Source organism: Schistocerca americana, chromosome 10 (genome assembly GCF_021461395.2).
Source record: "Schistocerca americana isolate TAMUIC-IGC-003095 chromosome 10, iqSchAmer2.1, whole genome shotgun sequence".
In the NCBI taxonomy this organism is placed as follows: Eukaryota; Metazoa; Arthropoda; class Insecta; order Orthoptera; family Acrididae; genus Schistocerca; species Schistocerca americana.
Genome location: NC_060128.1, coordinates 188491197 through 188511446, shown reverse-complemented (window position 1 = coordinate 188511446; position 20250 = coordinate 188491197). Strand labels below are relative to the sequence as shown.

The window sequence follows — 20250 nt, the reverse complement described above, 5'->3', positions numbered from 1 at the left end:
TCACTCACCTTCAACGGAGTTGGAAGGTAGTGGAGTGATTTTCAGTTTCCAAGGGTTGGACAAAGTGCTTTGCTAGTTGTTCAGCAACGACAGAGGCGTCATAGGGAATGGCGGCATCATGCTAGATGCCCAGGACACTAGAGAATAACTGGTATCTGCGAATACAGCACTGATTGTCCTATCCTTGAGAAGAGTAAGTGCGGGTACAAATAGTGGTTGCTAATCTTTCCCAACAATGTGATCACTGTGATTGTTGTATACGTCAAAGAAGCTGTTGACTTACTACCCATTCAAAACAATTTAAAAAGAAAGTTCTCTGACCAGTGGAACTGTCACGAATTTTAGAACGATTGTATTGAAATATTTAGCTTTCACATTACACTGAATATACATACCTCACCAACAAGAGGAGTACTTATGTTTTCCGAAGGCAAGACTGCATCTGGAGGAAGAACTTCCTTGATGTCATCGGCTATAGTTTTGAGCAAATCGTCTGATTCATCTTCTGTCTTAGTTGCTGTGAAGAAAAATATACATTTAATAACTAGCGATAAGTGAGCCATATCATAAACAACGCATGACATACACACAATTCAGCCAATTCCACTTTATCCAAGAGAGAAAATTTTTGGTTGTCTCAGGGTCGTCAATATTTCGTATGATATTCATAAATTCTTCTCTTGCTCTAGGAAGACTCATTTTCTGTGCCGGATCTCCCGCAGCCATCGCCATTAAGTTAAATCCTAAACTTGAGCATTAATGTTTAGCGTAAATTCATTATAATGCGTTACTGTAACTTTGCTACTTATGAACAGGTACACATGTAAACAACATTCGAACTTCAATTCTATAGTCTCGCGTCGGTATCACAGACAGTGGTCGGTGTACCACAAATGAAATTGAATCAAAGACTTTATACGTTCATCGCTAGGATGTTTTTATTTATTATTTTATTTACAAGCATTAAAAAGTTCTATATAATGGAGCACAATTACCAAGGAAAAGTGATGGGATTAAATATTTCATATACTCTAAATAACTCCAAATTATTACGAGAAGTGATAGTATGAGGTATACTAACTTTGGAGTGATGTGTGTGAGAGAGAGAGAGAGAGAGTGTGTTGTGTTATGGTAGTGCTGGTGTGAATGTAAACACATGGAAGTGTTGTGAAAATAACCGGAACACTCCGCTTTTATCGTAATTATTGTTTCTCATCACATGTATGATTTGCATGGACTGTTTTGACAATATAATAGTTTCATTGTAAACTATTATGCTTTGATTCAATTTAGAGATAACTTTACAACAGAAAAATGACTGAGGTGAGTACAGTACGGAACCTATACTTGTATGATCTCACTGTTTCTTAATATTTTAATAACACTGTATCTATGAAGTTATTGTTGTGTATCCGTTCTTTTTTAGGAAGTGCAGAGACACTCTGTACATACTCTAGTGTTCAGATCACTAAAGAGGAGTCATGATATGTTCCTCTCGAATCAGGGGATATTAGCACCTATTGATGAAAAAGCGTAAGTTTTAAATTTCAGCATAAAATATTAATAAAGTATACTTGAGATTTGCTTTCACTTAATAGATTTGAATGTTCCAGAGAAAAGGTAAAGAAACTGGTGAAGTCGAGGGATTGTTATGGGCTGGTTTTTGATCGCGTGAAAAGGGCCAACGCCATGAAGCAGATGCAACACATCGAGAACAGGGAACCCAATAGTCAACAGCCGCTTGCAATAATGGGTAATTACAGACTGTTATAACTACAGTATCTGTCAGCATGTTACCCTGAAATTGATACAGGTTTTGTGTCTCATGAAATATACCGTTTGTTAGAAACTTAAGTTTTTCACAACATTGGTTCATATGACTTTCAGTATTTTAATATGTAACAGTGTCCTTCATGACATTTTGACTGTGATGATGTAGGCCCACTTATATGTAACATAGCCACCAGTCTAGGTTCTGTTGGTAGTTGACAGCTCACTTATGCATTGACAAAGTTAAAGAAAAAAACTACGAAATCAAAGTTGTCTTAAACAGACTGATTTATAGTGTAGTCTGAAGCTTTCACTTGCTTCACCCTCATACGCACACATATATTTATCTGCGAAAAATTCTAAGGGAGGGATCCCTTTGAGAATTGTCTTTGGGATGTGGCTAGATGTCAAAGATGTAAATTAAAGATGAATACAGTTAAAGCACTTTACATTTGTCTATTACAGTACTACAGCATTTAAAAACAAATTAAAAAATTTCTGAATGACAGCTCTTATTCAGTAGATGAATTTTTAGGCATAAATTAGTGATTTTTAACAGTTAGTGTAAAACAACACTTTTCTCCTAAATGGCACATTCCACATCATTGCTGTCATATTCATGATACATGGAACAAGTATTAATTTATTCTATGAAATCTACTCATCAATGCAGTAGGAGTTGCCCAAAAAAAAAAAAAAAGAAAATTAGTCTTAAACTCCACCAAATTATGTACATGAGATTTGATGTAGGCCTACCCTGGTAATGTATTGCATACACGCACACTTCTAGCTCCTTTCTATATTGTTTTTAAGTGCTTGAACTTTTTGTAGTTGTTTCTAATCCTAGTGTTATACTCATATCTATCAGTATGCGTGGAGAAAACAGAAATACTGCTCAAAATACCCAGTTTTTTTTTTTTTAAAAAAAGAAGAGGCCTGTGCTGGATGTTTAACAATTATAATCACATGTATATTATAATAGTTCAATTCTGTATTCTGAAAGTACTGTCCGTGTAAACTGAGTTTCACCAGAAAATAATTCCAAATGAAAATGTACAGAATAAAGTAGTTACTTAATTTTTAAATCACTTGTAGCAGTGATCGAGCATACTGCAAACTTAGCTGAATTAAGGCGCCTCATAAATTCTAGGCAGCGGGTGCTCCAATTAAGGTTTTGAGTTATCTGTAGTCTGGTAAAGAGAAATATGCGACACTAGTCAGCAGCTTTGGCCAGTGATGTAATGTTAAATGGGTGTTGTAACGTCACAGTTTGATCTGTATTTTGATAGTTAGGTAGGTGGGGTCATAATGTAGGTCATTTGAACTATTATTTTATCAAAACGATAATGGCTCAATTAACAGGGTATGTATGATCATGATAAATTGGTGGTTTTGAGGGAAAGTTTTTGTCTCACTTTTCATAGCCAAACAAGGAATGGGAAAGGAATAGAGGGGGGGTTATCAAATTGACCAGTGAGCACTGTAGTTTTGCAAAATAATATTTCATTGCTTGAAAGTGATCAGGGTAATTAAGAAAATCTTAATTAGTGATTTGAGAGGAAGTAGGAATATTTCACGAATAGCTGCTGCTAGGCATTTAAATAAAGTGTCTAAAAGTTCATCTCTTTAAGGCCTGTTAATTGGGTGCTTAAAATGTTTTATTGATGTGATATTTAACAGTTTGTTTCTGTTGAAATAAGTAGTAAATTCAGGGCATTTCAAAAACAGAAGGCACCAGGAAAGCAAATTGATTTCTCAATAAGATCATGTTTGCTGAAGAAAAAAATAGAAATAAATAAATTTTAAAAAAATTGCCACAAGAGGAATACTCAATACTAATCAAGAGCTTTGACCAGTGATTTAATGTTAATGGCTGCTCCGATGTTCCTTGTGGTGCATATGCTCAGTTTAGTTGTAAGTTGGTGAAGCCAACGTGGTGGTAGTGACAGGCTGGTCTGTTTCAATTTTAAAAATAATGGCAGTGGTATCATTAGTGTTGTTTTCAGTGTTTGGTACATGTTTCCTGTGTGACTGGTCAAATCTGGTGACTAATGTTGAATATTCCTCTTTATCCAAAAATTGGTAAAATGTTTTGTGAAATGATTTGTCTGAAAGTAAGAAACAAAATGTATCAGAGAAACATTTAATTCACCCATGAATGATGCTTGAAATCATTTATAGTGAAATGAGGCATGTCAGATGTTTGTCTTATCTATTTTATTTGTAAACAGTGGACAAATCACTTTACAAAACATTTGACAAATTTTTCAAAATATTTTGTAGCTTGTGGAGTTCTACGAGAAATACTGAACTCTGTGCACTTGTCAAAATTCAGTGATAATGCATTTCCATTGAACAATCTGTTGAGGTTTTTGAATATTTCATTGGATTCCTTTTCAGTAAGGTAACTGGTATTATATTTTTTATTCTTATATTTGTGTCATTTGCAAAAAGATAAAATTGCATCTTCTGAAACTGAAAGTGCAGGATCAGTTATGTATATCAGCAGCAACAGAGGACCCAAAATGAAACCTTGTGATACACAATGTCTAATTACTTCAAATTTAGAGTTTATTGTTATACGATTAACATATAACTGAAACGCAATGCTTTGTATAATCCAGATAAAACAAAAACCATGAACCTGCCGTTCCTACTATTCCATAATTTTTCTATTAAGATATTGTGGTTCACACAATCAAAAACAAAATTATGAAAAGGATAACTTGCTACTCACCGCTAGTGGAAATGAGTGACATCCAAAAGGCTTTCTTCTGAAATAGAAAACACACGCACGTTCACACAAACACAACTGATGCTCACGTGGCCCCTGTCTCTGGCCACTGTGGTCAGACTGAGTAGGCGTGTGGCAGGGAGGGAGGGCATAGCAGAGTGGGATGGGGGAAGGTGTAGTGCTGCTCGTGAGAGTGTGCGGGGATGTGGTGGGGACAGGGTAGGGCTGATAAGTGTAGTCAGGAAGTTGGTGGGTAGGGGGTGGGGGGAGGGAAGAGGTTGCAGAAAGAGACAAATGGAGAAGGGGAAAAAGTCTGTGAGTGGGTTGGTGGAATGGAAGGCTGTGTAATGCCGGAGTGGGGGCAGGGAAGGGGATACGTGGGTGAAGGACAGGGATTAACAAAGGCTGAGGCCAAGGGGCTTATGGGTACATAGATATACTGCAGGGAGAGCTCCCAGCCCTTTGCCTCATGGCTCGTATCCGTGCAATAGACCCAGATACAAGACCTGTCCCATACAGTCTCCCACCACCGCCTACTCCACTTCGGTCACAAGCATCACCCATCCCATCAAAGGCAGGACTATCTGTGAAAGCAGTGATGTGATGTACGAGCTAAGCTGCAACCACTGTACTATGTTCTATGTGGACACGGCAGTCAACAAGCTTTCTACCCACACGAATGGCCACTAATAAACTTTGGCCGAGAGACAGCTGGACCACCCAGTTGCTGAACCATGGTGCACAACACAATGTGACTGCTTAACAGCCTGTGCCATCTGGATCCTTCGTGCCAACAACAGCGTTTCTGGTGGGAGCTCTCCGTACAACATATCCTTCGTCCCCATAGCCCTTTGGCCTCAACCTTTGCTAGTCCCTGTCCTCCACCTGCCCATCTCCTTACCTGTTCCCACTCTAGCACAACACACTTTTCTGTTCTGCCAACACACCAAATCCTTTCCCCTTCTCTACTTCTTTTTTCCTATTCCCTATTCCGTTCCGCCCCCCGCCCCTCCCCGTAGCATCGCAGCGCTGCTCCCACCACACACACTCCTGCTATCCTCTCCCTCTTCACCCCGCACCTCCTCCTTAACCCCATCATTAGAATGGTACTCTCATGAGGCACAGCTACAACCCAGTCATTCTACACCAGCCAGAGACATTGGTCGTGTGTGCGTGAGTTGTCCTTGCTTTATGGTGTGTGTGTGTGTGTGTGTGTGTGTGTGTGTGTGTTTTCTACTGCAGAAGAAGGCGTTTCAGATGAAAACTAAAATGAATAGCAGTCCTTTCATGGTGCCTAAGTTCAGCTGAATAAAATTTCATTATTTTGCTCTTTATTTCATTATAACTTTTTTAAAGAGAGTTGATTGCTTTTGGACACACAGGTTGAAATTGAATTTCATCAAAGTTATTTTGGAAGGATTTCTTTAGGAACTTTAGGCTAAGGAAGTGTTCAAGCCTTAACTATCTGCAGTGTTGGGGTTATCTTTGATTAGCTGATTACCTACTTTTAAAGAGATTTTTCCAGTTTCTCAATTTCTTTTTCCTGTATTATGTAGTACAATGTTCTAAATAATTTTTATCTTGTTGCTGTAGGAGCATATTTTGTCTGGGTGATACATTTTGATAGTCTGATAACTTTGATTAGAATTTTATAATACAGTTTGAAATATGATTTAAACCTGTCGTTGTCCATGTCCCATCTTGCAGAGAGTCCTCTCCTAGCTGTGCGTGATATTCTGAGTCTATTTGTAACCCAGAGTTTAGGCATGTTTAATCTGCTTCCACTGGTTCATTTTTTCAGAAAACAGTTTTCAAAGTTGCCTATGACTGTGCCGTGGAGTACATTACATTTTTCATTAACACTGTGGATGTTGTGAACATCTTTTCCTAGTCTCTAATTGGCAGATTATTCTTGAATTTCTTGATTCCTTTTTCACTTATCACTCTTTAAGTTTTCTAGTTATTTTTGTTTACATCTCAAGCACTCTGATTGACCGGCATGGTCTGAGAGGCCATTAACTATGACACTTGCACTACAAGAATTACTTTTTTACTCTGCAGCAGAGTGTGTGCTGATATGAAACTTCATGACAGATTGAAACTTTGTGCACTGGCGGTATTGTAGTGTAACATATCACTTCCTGAAAGTGATAGGTTACTTCATATCTCCATTACTGAAGAATGACATTAGTCAACCACCAGAAAAATTTTGTTGGTAGTTAATAAATGCAATTACACTACAACTTTGCAATCTCTATGCCTCTATAAAAATGTTGTCAATAGCAATGCTGCACCCCCCCCCCCCCCCTCGGTAACTCTTGTTCCTAGTTGTATAAAGGGAGGTAGATACATGGAATGGAAGAAGATTCAGATGTTCTCAAAAAATTCAAATTATAATTTCCACTTAATGTTTATTTATTTATTCATCCAGGGATCATCTCACAATGGCATTGGGTTTGTTGTCATAATACAATGAAAATGAACAACTCAAAAAATGAGTACAGATAGAATACATAATGATCTGTTTACAAGGATGGGACAGATGGTTGGTCATGGTCTTGCCGAAGAAATCATCCCTGCATTTGTTTGAACTGATTTAGGAGAACTACAGAAATCAGGGTGACATACAGAGCAAACTCCACACTCCCAAGTATGAAGTCATTGTCTTAACAACTACACTGCCTCATTCGATTTGTCCCAATTGTGCAACGTTTTTTTGACTATACACAATTTGCCCAAGATAACTTATAATACAAAAAAATAGCTCTGCACCGTTTCTTTGCACTCCTCAACACATTTACTGCACACATTATGAACACCCATTAGTGACATCAGAACCACAAATATCCTGCTGTGTCCATTGCACTGCATTTCAGTCTGTTCGGAAAACCTGTTCAATAAATGTGCTGCAGTGCCCCATGCACCTATTCATGTTATCATTTCAGCCCATTTTGAAAATTAAATCAACACCATCACCACCTCCACCACCCCTCCACCAATTCCCCCCCCCCCCCCCCCCTCCTCCTCCATCCTCCAATTATGAGGTTGATTTTTTAGCTCAGAGGACTGACAAGATATTAGTACAATGCACTATATGTCTTTGGCATGTGATTTTCTTGTAAGAGTGATGGGATTATATACTGTAATGTGACAAGGTGTTATACTTGTCCTCTTTCATTATTAATCACTAATCTGTGTGTTCTAAATAATCATTAATTGTTTTGTATGTGTTACTAATAAAGTAGGTTGTAACCAATGCATTTTACTGACCTTTTTCATCTTCTTGGGCGATTTAGTATACGGTTTTGTTTCCTGAAAGAAAATAGTTGCCTGAGTTTTTTGTATGGTTTTCCTTGCTAAATGAAAGTCCAAACTGACTCTTGTCTTATGATTATGTACAGAACTGTTAGTGAAACACTAGTTTTTTCCCTGATTTGCACAACAGATTGGAAGATGTATTCACTCGGTCGTAGTAAGGATACCTGTTTCTTTAAACATTTCTTTACAGTGAGCACGACTATTAATTTTAGTTATTGTTCTTATGGACCTTTTCAGCCATTTGAAAATTGTGGTCAAGTTTTGTGCCTTTCATCACCAGAAAAGAATCCTGTAGCTAACAGCTGAGTATATGTAGGAATGTTATATCACATGGAGTGTTACAAACTGAGAGTAGAATGTTGAGAGCATAACAGGCTGAGGATGTTCGTTTTGCCAGTATCTTTGTGTGTTCATTCCATTTTAATTGACAGTCAGTACAGTCAGTACTCATCCCTACACACACACACACACACACACACACACACACACACACACACACACACACACACACACACACACAGTTTTTCGGGTAAGAGTTTGTTTAGTTGTATTTTATGATCAGCAGTGTAAAAAACCTTGGACAAGTTTATTAATATGCATTTACCTCATTCTGCTTAGACAAGAAGTTTAATAATGTGTAAAATTGTTTGTAAATAATTCAGACTTACCAGATAGTCCTGTAGCTAATACATACCTACAATGTCGGCAGCTCATCTGTTGTGTGCTGAACTTGGCAATTGACATACCTCAACATGAAAATGTTACTGTGTAATAGATTGATGTATAGCGTAATCTGAGATATTTATTCATCACTGCAATACCTTGTTTGTATGTTTTACTTCCAATTTTGCTGAAAATTGTGATGATTGATTAAATTCTAACCTTATAGAATGGAAGAGCAGCTAACTTTAGTTTCAAACCATCTTATTCGCTGAGCGAGGTGGCGTAGTGGTTAGACACTGGACTCGCATTTGGGAGGACGGCGGTTCAATCCCGCGTCCGGCCATCCTGATTTAGGTTTTCCGTGATTTCCCTAAATCGCTCCAGGCAAATGCCGGGATGGTTCCTTTCAAAGGGCACAGCCGACTTCCTTCCCCGTCCTTCCCTAATCCGATGAGACCGATGACCTCGCTGTCTGGTCTCCTTCCCCAAACCAACCAACCAACCAACCATCTTATTCGCTACCAACAGCCGACTCAAGATTTTTCATAATCGGTTCTCATCATTCATCATGCGAATTGTCACCAACGTGTGCTCACAATACAACTGATGCTATCACCATAAGTGCACCTTTACTGAATCCTGTACATTGTGGCTGTTATTACTGACTTTCCATGAAAATTTATTTCTGCCACACAGGCTTCCAATTGCTATGTAAGTCTTACTGTTATGAATGTATACTGAGAACATAGTTGTATTTAATAAGCAGTTAAATATAATTTAAAGTATGCTGCTGTACTTTTTGAACTGAGTTTTGGAGAATAACTAGGAATAAGCAGTTTTCCAGTTGGACATCTGTTTATTGCCTGCCTTATTTCACAACTCCGTCTGTCTCTCCAAATGTATCCTTCATTATCTTTCACAGCTTCTTCAGTGTATATATTGAATAACGTTGGGGATGGGGTACAAACCTATCTCACTCCATTCCATTTCAAATTTATTCGATGACAAATAGATGCAAGGATACGTTTGTGGTTTTCGTAAATTTTTGATATCCTTCTGTAGCTACCCTTCCTAATGTGGTAGCTCTTTACTTCGAGGTGTACCTCGTGTACCAAACGTACGATCGCGTCAGGTGCTCATCACAGATTTTGGCACATACCGTCCCTCCAGCACATTCACCTGCTACAGAATTGACCTTTTACATGCTACAGGGGCAGACGCACCAGCCGTGCCATCGCCTGCAATGTCGGAGGCGGCGCTGGTGCCAGCTACACCACCAGTCGCGCAGCAGCAGAGTGCCACCTCAGCTGGTGCAACAGTCCAGACTCTGATCCCACGGCGCGCACCTGCCATGCCCAAACCTAAGTGGCACCCACCGTGGAAGCTGTACCGCGTCATCTCGGGTCACCTGGGCTGGGTGCGCTGTGCTGCCGTAGAGCCGGGAAATGAGTGGTTTGCGACGGGGTCAGCTGACAGGGTGATAAAGGTGGGCTGCAAACTGGCAATGCTGTGAGGAGTGTAGCGAACACTCTCTCTCCTCTCCTCTCTCTCTCACACCCTCTCCAACATACCCCCCCCCCCCCCTCTCTCTCTCTCTCTCTCTCTCTCTCTCTCTCTCTATATATATATATATATATATATATATATATATATATATATATATATATATATATATATATATATATACGTAATTGTTGGATTCAAATTAATGATATCAATATAATAGAGGGAAACATTCCACGTGGGAATAATTATATATAAAAACAAAGATGAGGTGACTTACCGAACGAAAGCGCTGGCAGGTCGATAGACACACAAACAAACACAAACATACACACAAAATTCAAGCTTTCGCAACAAACTGTTGCCTCATCAGGAAAGAGGGAAGGAGAGGGAAAGACGAAAGGAAGTGGGTTTTAAGGGAGAGGGTAAGGTGTCATTCCAATCCCGGGAACGGAAAGACTTACCTTAGGGGGAAAAAAGGACAGGTTTACACTCACACACACACACATATCCATTCACACATACAGACACAAGCAGACATATGTGACTGTGTGAGGATGGAAGTTGTAGTACAACAAGCACACTCCCCTCGTTAGCATTCTCCTCCTTTTCTTTTGACTGCTCCTTCTGAGTTTTTTTAAGGGTCTCGTTATGCGTTGATGATGTCCAGCTGATGAAGAAATTCAACGAAAATGTTGCCTTTTCAATACAAAAATACTTTTAAACTGGAAATCATAGTTTTGAACTTTTTGGCAGGTGGGGGAATTGCTGTGATGCCACAGTGACGACTGTCTTTTTGTCTCGTGCACGTAATGAGCCACCCACATTTCACCTCCAGTCACAGTAGAGCTCAGAAAATCCTCTGAGTCACTCAAGAAACTTACAGGTACTATTGGCCTGATTTTTCTTGTGCTGCTCTGTCAGCTGTTTTGGGACCCATTGTGTGCAGTTTCCGATATCCCAGTGTTTCTGTGTGTATGTCTTATAAGAGAGATCTAGAGAGTTGTGGAAACATCACAGAAATTTCATCCATTTCCAATAGTCTGTCCTCACGGACAGTTTCTTCCAATTTTTGCACCAACTCGTCACTCAGAGTAGGAGGTCTTTCACTCCTCTGTTTGTCACAAACATTTGTTCTGCTTCCACTACGCTCCCTACACCAGTTAAACACATTTGTTCCATTCATGAGATGTTTGCTTTAAACTGTTTTGATATGCAAGAAAATTTTGGTACGAGTTATTCCTTCCAAGAGTGGGAAGAGAGTCACAACGTGTGGCTCACACTTGGTGGGACTTCTTACTGACGTCTTTCACACAACTGGACACTACGACGTGAGTTCATGTACCTGTGTGTCCCTGCGATGCTCGCTCTGGTCAGTGTCTCCCTCTACAGCTCAGTGTTGCCAGTTCTCAAAAAAACAAAAAAGGACCACAGCGCATTTTGGTTGCCGTACACCTGCTTTCTGAACATGCCTTGTACGACATGTATGTGTCGTGTTATGACTTTGGAATAACTTATGTCACTGTATAGCAGAAGGACTTAAAAATAGAATGCTGTTTCACTATATGGTTCATATTTCGTGTAGGTTTTTGATTGAAAGTGGGAACAAAAATATAAATCTGAAAGCAACAGTAAAAATAAAATTCTTCCAGGGGTCACAGACTTCTTTTCCTGTCATGTTACATCACACTCTGTAAATGCTGAAGGGAGCAAAAATAGCATCTAGAGCCTATTTTTGAAACAAGACTCAAAGCATTATGGGGATTGTTGGTTTCATGGATTGAACAGAAATGTAAGTATAAAGATGTTCAGTGGCCACAGATTCTGTCCCGTAAAGTTTACGTGACCTAATACTTTGCACACATTTAAGTGATCACATATATAGATACCATATTAATCCACACAAATCCACCTGATATGTAAGACTGAACACCTGAAACAAATAAATAAAACTAAAATAAAATAAATAATTGTTATATAAGTAGACTCAGACATGCTTCACCAACTTTTTGCCATAATCACTGGGTATTATTTATCCAGCTAATAATTTTTTCTACTTTAAAAAAAATTAAAAACTGAGTAAAGAATACCCACTGATGATGGTACAAAGGTGCTGAAATATGTTTAGGTTTATATAACAAACAGTTGTTTGCATAAGAGGTGGACTGGAAAGCCAGTAATTTTGTCTGTCAACGTGGTTATTACAAGACCTTCATACCAAATGATGAATAAGCAAACTTGTTGTTTCATTTGATATCAATAACAGTCATAGTAAAGTCTAACCAAAAATGAAATGTTACCATTTAAAAATATATTTTGTGTGTGTGTGTGTGTTCGTGTGTGTGTGTGTGTGTGTGTGTGTGTGTGTGTGTGTGTGTGTGTGTTTAAGGGGGGGGGGGGGGGCAACATTTCACATCTCTTCCTAAACCGCTGGATTGATTTCAACAAAATTTGTTAGAAGAAGGGTAAAAGTCTAGATGAGGGCCAGTTGCTTCCTCACATGTTTCATGCAGCAATGTTTTCAGTGCTTGTTGCAAGGTATGATGAGAAGGAAAGAGGATGTCTGCTACCGGGCCTATGCACCCAGTGAGGAGTCAGCAGACAGTTGGCATATTTTGAAGGAATATGGTCACAGTTTCACAACCAAACTGTCACAGTCCAATCCAACCTAAACCACGGGCTGTGATAAAGATATGTTTGTCATCACAACCAGGTTTGTTCCAACTTAACCAGAACCTGGTAATTTGTGACATACTCAGAAAAAAAGTCAGATATTTGTGACAATAAAGCTTAAAAATTTAATAGCTGCTTGTTTCACTCATGGCAATTTGTTCTTTACTAATATATCCCAACTTAACAACAACCTCACAGTTTTTAACACATTCAGAAAAAATTGCCAAATGTTTGTGACAATAGCAAAGAAGAAAATAGTTTCTATTTTGGCACTAGAAATTAGTTGCCTTTTATGTCACCTCTCATTAGTTAAGTGAATGTATCTTCCCACTGACTCTGTGAAATTGTCGTATTGCGAACCTGTGAGCACTGTAGAAGTATCGCTGTGACTGTCACTGCCCCAGATCTGAAACACTGTGGGGATAAGACCCGTGTACCTCCTGTAGAGATGAGGGTGAAAAGCAGAGCACTTTCAACCAATTATGATACAAACATGACCCGTCATTTGTATAAAAAATGCTGTAGGAAAACGATACCCCTACTGCCCCTAGGAGTGGGATGGGGATTAGAAAGAGGACATGTAAAAATGTTAAAAAATGACCTGTCGAAATTACTTTCACGTATTTACTTGCTTTGGAATACTTTAAAACTGCAAAGCTCAATCTATCCTTATTTGTGTCATTTGACAGGTCAAGCAGGTCGTGAGAATGAGCACTACAGCAAGCCAATAATTTTCCCATTGTCTTTGGAAACCGAATATTATGCCACACAGATGAATACATTTCTCAGGATTGAGGTGAAACTACATAATGAATTTTAATATACAGATACAACTATAGATGAAATACAGGTACAGATATATGTGAAACACATTAAAAATATGTGAAATATACATAGCACATACTTCCGCAACTGAAGCCACTGGCAAAAGGCCGGTATTTTCTAATAGCACTAACACATGTCCAATTATACGTAAAAATATTGTGGTTCAAAATTTGTTCGTTAAATATTAACCTGTAAGTTTGCACACAAAATGTTTAGATCTGGGACCTGGCATCTGGGCAGTTGAAAGTGTCCCTGACGGGCCACATCAGCAGCGTGCGTGGGCTGGCCGTGTCGGCGCGCCACCCGTATCTCTTCAGCTGCGGAGAGGACCGCCAGGTCAAGTGCTGGGATCTTGAGTACAATAAGGTGAGTGAGTTTATGTACACTTGCGATAAGAGATGCATAAAACTGAGTGGTGAAGCTGAATGCACCCCATCTGTAAGGCAAGTGGGATATCTATCTGTTCAGTGTTGGAATACAGTTGACTGCAATGCTACCAGAATGCCTTCCCCTGCTTCCATTAGCTCATTTACAGCCCTTGTCTGTGGACAAGTTCATATCTTCACCATTATTATTACTTACTTGTTTACAACTGTTGTGTTGTTAATACCAGGTACTTATTATTAACCCGACAGTGTTTCAGGTGCTGCAGTGTGGCCTGTATACATTGCAGGGTGCTGAAGCGTCGTAGGTATAAAATTTCCACTTTCTGGCACAGGTGAAAATCTGGTGCTGTAAGGAGTCAGAATGTGATGTGGCTGCAGGAAAACGGAGAAACAGTCACACACATGAAAAAATGATGGTGGTTCTAGCACATTTATAAGGATTTCCTCACGATTTACAACACGTGTTCAGTACGGTCTCCCGGCTCAGCAACATGCTGCGTCCATAGCGTGGCACAGTCGACAGTTCCTTGCAGAACATTTGGTGTTATCAGACTGATATGTCATTGTGTGCTGTTTTTTATATCAGGAAGAGTCAGGATACAACCCTGATAGACACAGTCTCTCAGATATCCACACAACAAGTAACCACACAGATTTAGGTCAGTGGATCTGGAAAGCCACACATCTTGAACTCGCCCAGAGATGATGCGGTCACTACCGAAGGTTTCCCTAAGCAAATCTTTCACCTGGCAAGTGAAATGTGGTGTCATTCTTGCAAGGGTTGAATCACGTGTTGCACAACGAGGTGCTTATAACGTGCAGATGTCACTGTACAACTAACATTCCCACGAGTTTTCACCTCCTCAAACAGAAACGGACCGAGAATGAAGGAACTTGTGAAATCGTGCCACACAGTTGCAGTATATGTTCCTGTACAACATATGGTGGAGTAGAACCTCATATGTGACAGTTCTGTGTATTCACAACACTGTACAGAGTAAAATGTGCCTTGTCTTTCCAAAGGATATTCCCTAGCCACATCTCATGTCATCCAATCAATATCAACGTGTGCCAATGAACAGAAGACACGCATTTTGAATCTTGTAGGGATACCTGTGTAAAATGCGCCGCAAAATCTTTTGACCTGCTGACCAACGGAGAGACAATTCTCGTGACACAGCTCGATCACTGGCTGCAGGATATGAGGCACGTGTCGCACCGTCGACTATAGCTACAGCAGCTCCCATGGGAATGGGCTGCTTCCCTCTCCCTGCTGCACCACATAATTCACCTGCTTCTTAAAATTTCTTGATCATATTCTTACCCCATTCATTGACAAGGGCCTCTTCACGGCTGTTTCCTTCGAGTATATTCCTGCACTGCTGTGCTTGTGTTGCTGCCCTTCCAATAAAACAACTTTACTGCCAGTGCAGAGTCTTTCTTCTCAATAGCCACTGCATTTTGTATGGAAAACTTCAATATTCTTAACCCTGTACACCAACAGTCGCTTTGTAAAAGAAATCTACTCGCATCGACAAGTTACAAACAGCTTACTGACATCAAAACAAGAAATATTTCACACTCTGACTGCTTAGAGCACCATATTTTCACGTGATGGCAGAAAGTGAAACTAGAATTTATTTTTTTGCATACTCCTCGAGTGCACTGATTAATGAAAATACCACAGTGTTTCAGCATCCTACGACATATACAACCTCCACAGCAGTTTACAGAACTACATCAGTTTAATTATGACTACACAGTACATGCCCTCTCTGCTAGACCATATATTTTTAATTTTTTATCATACAAACTGCTAGACATAAAAAAGTGCAAACTGTCAACCCAGGCAGTTGTTAAGATAGGGGCTTTAATTTCGACAGGAGTTCCATTTGAACGCTGTCTGGAGTTAGGTCTTACTCAGTTTCTCACAATCACTTAATCCTAGAATACTGTAGGAAGGAAATGTTATGTTGCTGCTAAACCACCGTAAAATTTACTAATCCAAATTTTATTTAGAGGAAGTCATAATTTATGGGCTATGCATTAGTTGATCACCATTATTAGATTTCCAGTGGTATGTTAATATCAAATTAAGTACAAAATGTCTCATTTTATACCCTAGTACGGTCATAATTTTTTCAAGGGTTTAGTAATCTAGGTTTAACAGGAATGGCCCTCAAAAAGGACCTGACTGATTGCCTGCTGTACTCTTTCCCAATCCCACCACACCTCTTAACGGACTAGGAAGTGGTGGCACATTAAAGCATTATCTCCTCCTGTTCGGTACGAATCAGTTTTTTAAATAGGAGGATCGTCTGCTTTTATGACATTCCTGGTTTTGAATTTGCAGGTAATCCGGCACTACCACGGCCACCTGAGTGCCGTCTACACATTGGCACTGCACCCTAACATCGACGTGCTGGCGACGGCGGGACGAGACGCGACGTGCCGCATCTGGGATATGCGCACCAAGGCGAACGTGCACACACTTACTGGCCACACCAACACAGTTGCCTCTGTCATCTGCCAGTCCGCTGAGCCACAGGTCCGTATTGACTGCTCGTTGTATCTCACTTTGCACGAGAATGGAGTGCTTGTTTGTCCTAATCCATTTCCTTGACCTGCCAGTATTGGAGATGGTGACTCCTCAGTAGAATCTGTAACTACTGTGTGTTCCGTATTGAGGTGATATGTGATTTCTCTAAAAGTTTCTTTACTGTGACTGTGTACCATGGAGGGTCTCTTCCATCGTGAGCTATTGTACTAGGTACATATATATCTAGTGTTTGGTGAACAAAAATGTTATGAGTTGCTCTTTGAGATAAAGTGCTACTGCCTCTTCATCATGTAATATTCTGTACCAGTTTTAGTGGGAACTGCCTAGAAGAGGTCGGGTCTTTTTAGTGCTATTAGATCCAGTACATTTGTGTCATGAGTGAGCTTCCAAACTATCTGTTCTAAGTAGTTTTCAGAGAAGGCATTTAGTTCTGTTTCACAGGCTGTAATGCCAAGATAACTACTTAGAAAGACAGTTATTCTGCCTTATGATGACAGAATGAGAAAGGAACGTGCATACCAGTGAAATGAGGTTGTCTCTAAAGTTCTTGGTTACATCTTTTGTTTGATGGAAAGGTCCAATAACAAGTTTATGCCTATCCTCTGTACTGAGTCTTCCCCAAATAATCGTGTATAAGCTTCAATTTATATCTGGTTGGATTAGAGTTTATTTTCTACTGTGATAAATGTGCCAACCGTGTTTCCCTTTAGCCTATCCTTCCAGTATAAACTTAAATTTACCACAAATATCTCACTGCTATCAGTTGCATGTTTCAACCAGTTTGCTGTTGGTAGTATGTACAAGTTCCATTGTTTCGTAGAAGGCTTCAACTTCCACACTTTGTTCACATTCTTTGGCGCTCGGTCAGTAGGATTTTAATCTTTTTGATCCCTGGGGGGGTTATTTCTTTTAATCTCATCGTAATACTTTGGGGTGTCCTTCAGCTATCATTATTCAGAATGAATGGATAGTCATGTAAGCTAAACAAAAGTTATATGCATTCCACACACTGTCAGTCACCTAGTTAGTGGCCTCTGATGTGTAGTGCACCATTGACCCATTTATGGGGTCCTTACAATTCTCATTCTTGTGGCCTAGCTTGCCATAGACCATATTGTCTTTTCTACAAACGTAATTTTTAAGTGCATGTATAAACATTGAAAGATTTGTATGAAATCTATTCACAGTTGCAAATATGGACAACCATCAACTATCTAATGGAATGATGACAATGAAAATATGCGCCACACTGGGACTCGAACCTAGAAGTCCCGCTTATCACGAGGGCCTTTCCATGAGGCTGTCCGAACATGTGTCATGGCCAGATACAAACTTCCATATGTCATCAATCGTGTGTGTACGACCTGACTCGTATATCCATTATGTACATTCCTGTGTAGGGGAGACATTTACTTAGTGTCGACAAATAAATGCAATATTGCAGTACCTGTTTTGCACAGAAGGAACATTGCAGCATACTTCTGAACAACACAGGCACTGCAATATCATATTCAGAGATCTAACTTCCACTCTCAAGGCTCGTAGATTTTTGGGGTAGTCCATACAGTGACACAGAGGTCCATTGCTGCTGACTTCTTCTGTAACAGGCAGGAGTACTGTCTTCGCCAGATGCGTCTCTCGTGAACATTTTGTGTCATTTTGCCAATGTACAAACTGCTATAATTAATGTAAAAAATTTTCTAGGTTTGGTGCCACACCATATTGTAAAACAACTGTTGCTGTTGTTGTTGCTGCAATCTTCAGTCCAAAGACTGGCATGATGCAGTTCTCTGTACTCCTCTATCCTGTGCAAGTATCTTCATTTCCGAATAACTACAGCAACCTGCATTCGTTTGAACCTGCGTACTGTATTCAAGTCTTTGTGCACATCTGTAGTTTTTACTCTCCACATTTTTCTTCATTACTGAACTGACAGTTCCTTTATGCTCCAGAATGTGTCGTATCAACTTGTCCCTTCTTTTACTCAGGTTCTCCCATAAATTTCTTTTCTCACCAATTCAGTTCAGTCCCTCCTCATTAGTCATTTGACTTACTCAACAGATCTTCAGCATTCTTTTGTAACACCTCATTTCGAATACTTCTCTTCTCATTTGAACTGTTTGCTGTCCACATGTCACTTCCGTGCAAGGCTATGCTCCACACAGATACCTTCATAAAAGACTTTGTAAAACTTGAATTTATATTAGATGTTAACAAATTTCTCTTTTTCAGTAATGCCTTTCTTTCTGATGCCAGTCTAAATTTTATACTCTACTTTGGCCACCATCAGTGAAGCAGAAGTCACTGTCTTAGTTTTAATGTGCCATTCCCAAGTCTAATTGCCTCAGTGTCACCTGATTTAGTTCAACTACATTCCATTACCCTTGTTTTACTTTTGTCGATGTTCATCTGATAAACTCTTTTCAGGATACTAAAACAACTATTACTGGATAAAACTGACACTTAAAAATGCTTTTACATTAACTGGCTGTGGCCACAGAAGCCTACACATTTATAATTGCCATTCCTCCTGAGAGTAATCTGGTACGCATCTGTCTTTTGAAGAGGTGAACAACCCTTGCAGAACTGAGTAGGACTGCAGTCTTCACAGGAGAGTGGAAGATCACTCCGATATGGCATATCTCGAGTATCTGCCCTACCTTTGAGAGAAAAGAGCACCTGAGTACAGCAGAAATGTAGTCGACCCAAAAGTATCGCCCTCGTCCTTGCAGTCATGAACGTGCATCCTCGGTCATATGCCGAACACCTTGTGAATATGTTGCCGGAAATATGCATTTGATTTGAAGATGCTCTTCCCCGAGTGCAGGTTTGTCGTGTGGTGATTCTTCATCTGGAACCCTGTGTACCCTGTGTATCAAAGCATTAAGGGTGCCAGCAGACTGTGAAAGGTGTTAGTAGTTAGCTGGCTTATTAGGTATGTAGTGACATGTTGCATAGATAATCTGAATTATGTTTTAGTGGAATGACGTGAACTGAGTCAGTTCACAGAATAATTATATGTAACTAGTTTTAGTGATATGAATATAATAGAGGGAAACATTCCACGTGGGAAAAATATATCTAAAAACAAAGATTATGTGACTTACCAAACGAAAGTGCTGGCAGGTCGATAGACACACAAACAAACACAAACATACACACAAAATTCAAGCTTTCGCAACAAACGGTAGCTTCAAAACTGCCCAAACTCTTTGCCTTTACAAATGTCTGCTTGTGTCTGTGCATGTGTGGATGGATATGTGTGTGTGTGCGAGTGTATACCTGTCCTTTTTTCCCCCTAAGGTAAGTCTTTCCGCTCCCGGGATTGGAATGACTCCTTACCTCTCCCTTAAAACCCACATCCTTTCATCTTTCCCTCTCCTTCCCTCTTTCCTGATGAAGCATCCGTTTGTTGCGAAAGCTTGAATTTTGTGTGTATGTTTGTGTTGGTTTGTGTGTCTATCGACCTGCCAGCACTTTTGTTTGGTAAGTCACATCATCTTTGTTTTTAGATATAACTAGTTTTAGTGAATGACTGCGCACTAGCTACGTACGTGTTCCTAAATCGCAAACTTGACAAAAATTTAACATTTATGAAAATACTATTTTTCAGTCGTACTCGTGCAACTACACTAGAAACTAGATTTTTTGCACACTGCCTGTTTAAAAAAAAATTTGTGTACGGAATAAGAGGTGGTCTCCAGAAGAAATTATTTTAAATTAAATTAAAACTTGCTTTATTACTTGTCAGACATATTATATTATCGAGCAGATGATCAACAATTTTTGTCAATGTATAGTGAACTTCTGAGCCACTG

The 20250-nt window shown here is 39.6% G+C and overlaps 2 protein-coding genes across 2 annotated transcripts in view; one reads left to right on the top strand and one right to left on the bottom strand.

Annotated features, from left to right (window-relative positions):
- LOC124552495 overlaps positions 1 to 898 on the bottom strand; it is a 70046-nt gene extending 69148 nt beyond the window's left edge. The window contains exons 1-2 of the mRNA XM_047126778.1: positions 591 to 898; positions 396 to 517 (exon numbers count right to left, since the gene is read on the bottom strand). Coding sequence (XP_046982734.1) covers positions 396 to 517; positions 591 to 732 — 264 coding nt within the window. The 5' untranslated portion in view covers positions 733 to 898. The remainder of the gene's footprint in view (positions 1 to 395; positions 518 to 590) is intronic.
- A 200-nt stretch (positions 899 to 1098) lies between these two features.
- LOC124552434 (pleiotropic regulator 1) overlaps positions 1099 to 20250 on the top strand; it is a 49535-nt gene continuing 30383 nt past the window's right edge. The window contains exons 1-6 of the mRNA XM_047126706.1: positions 1099 to 1323; positions 1427 to 1533; positions 1614 to 1753; positions 9697 to 9971; positions 13703 to 13852; positions 16226 to 16420. Coding sequence (XP_046982662.1) covers positions 1315 to 1323; positions 1427 to 1533; positions 1614 to 1753; positions 9697 to 9971; positions 13703 to 13852; positions 16226 to 16420 — 876 coding nt within the window. The 5' untranslated portion in view covers positions 1099 to 1314. The remainder of the gene's footprint in view (positions 1324 to 1426; positions 1534 to 1613; positions 1754 to 9696; positions 9972 to 13702; positions 13853 to 16225; positions 16421 to 20250) is intronic.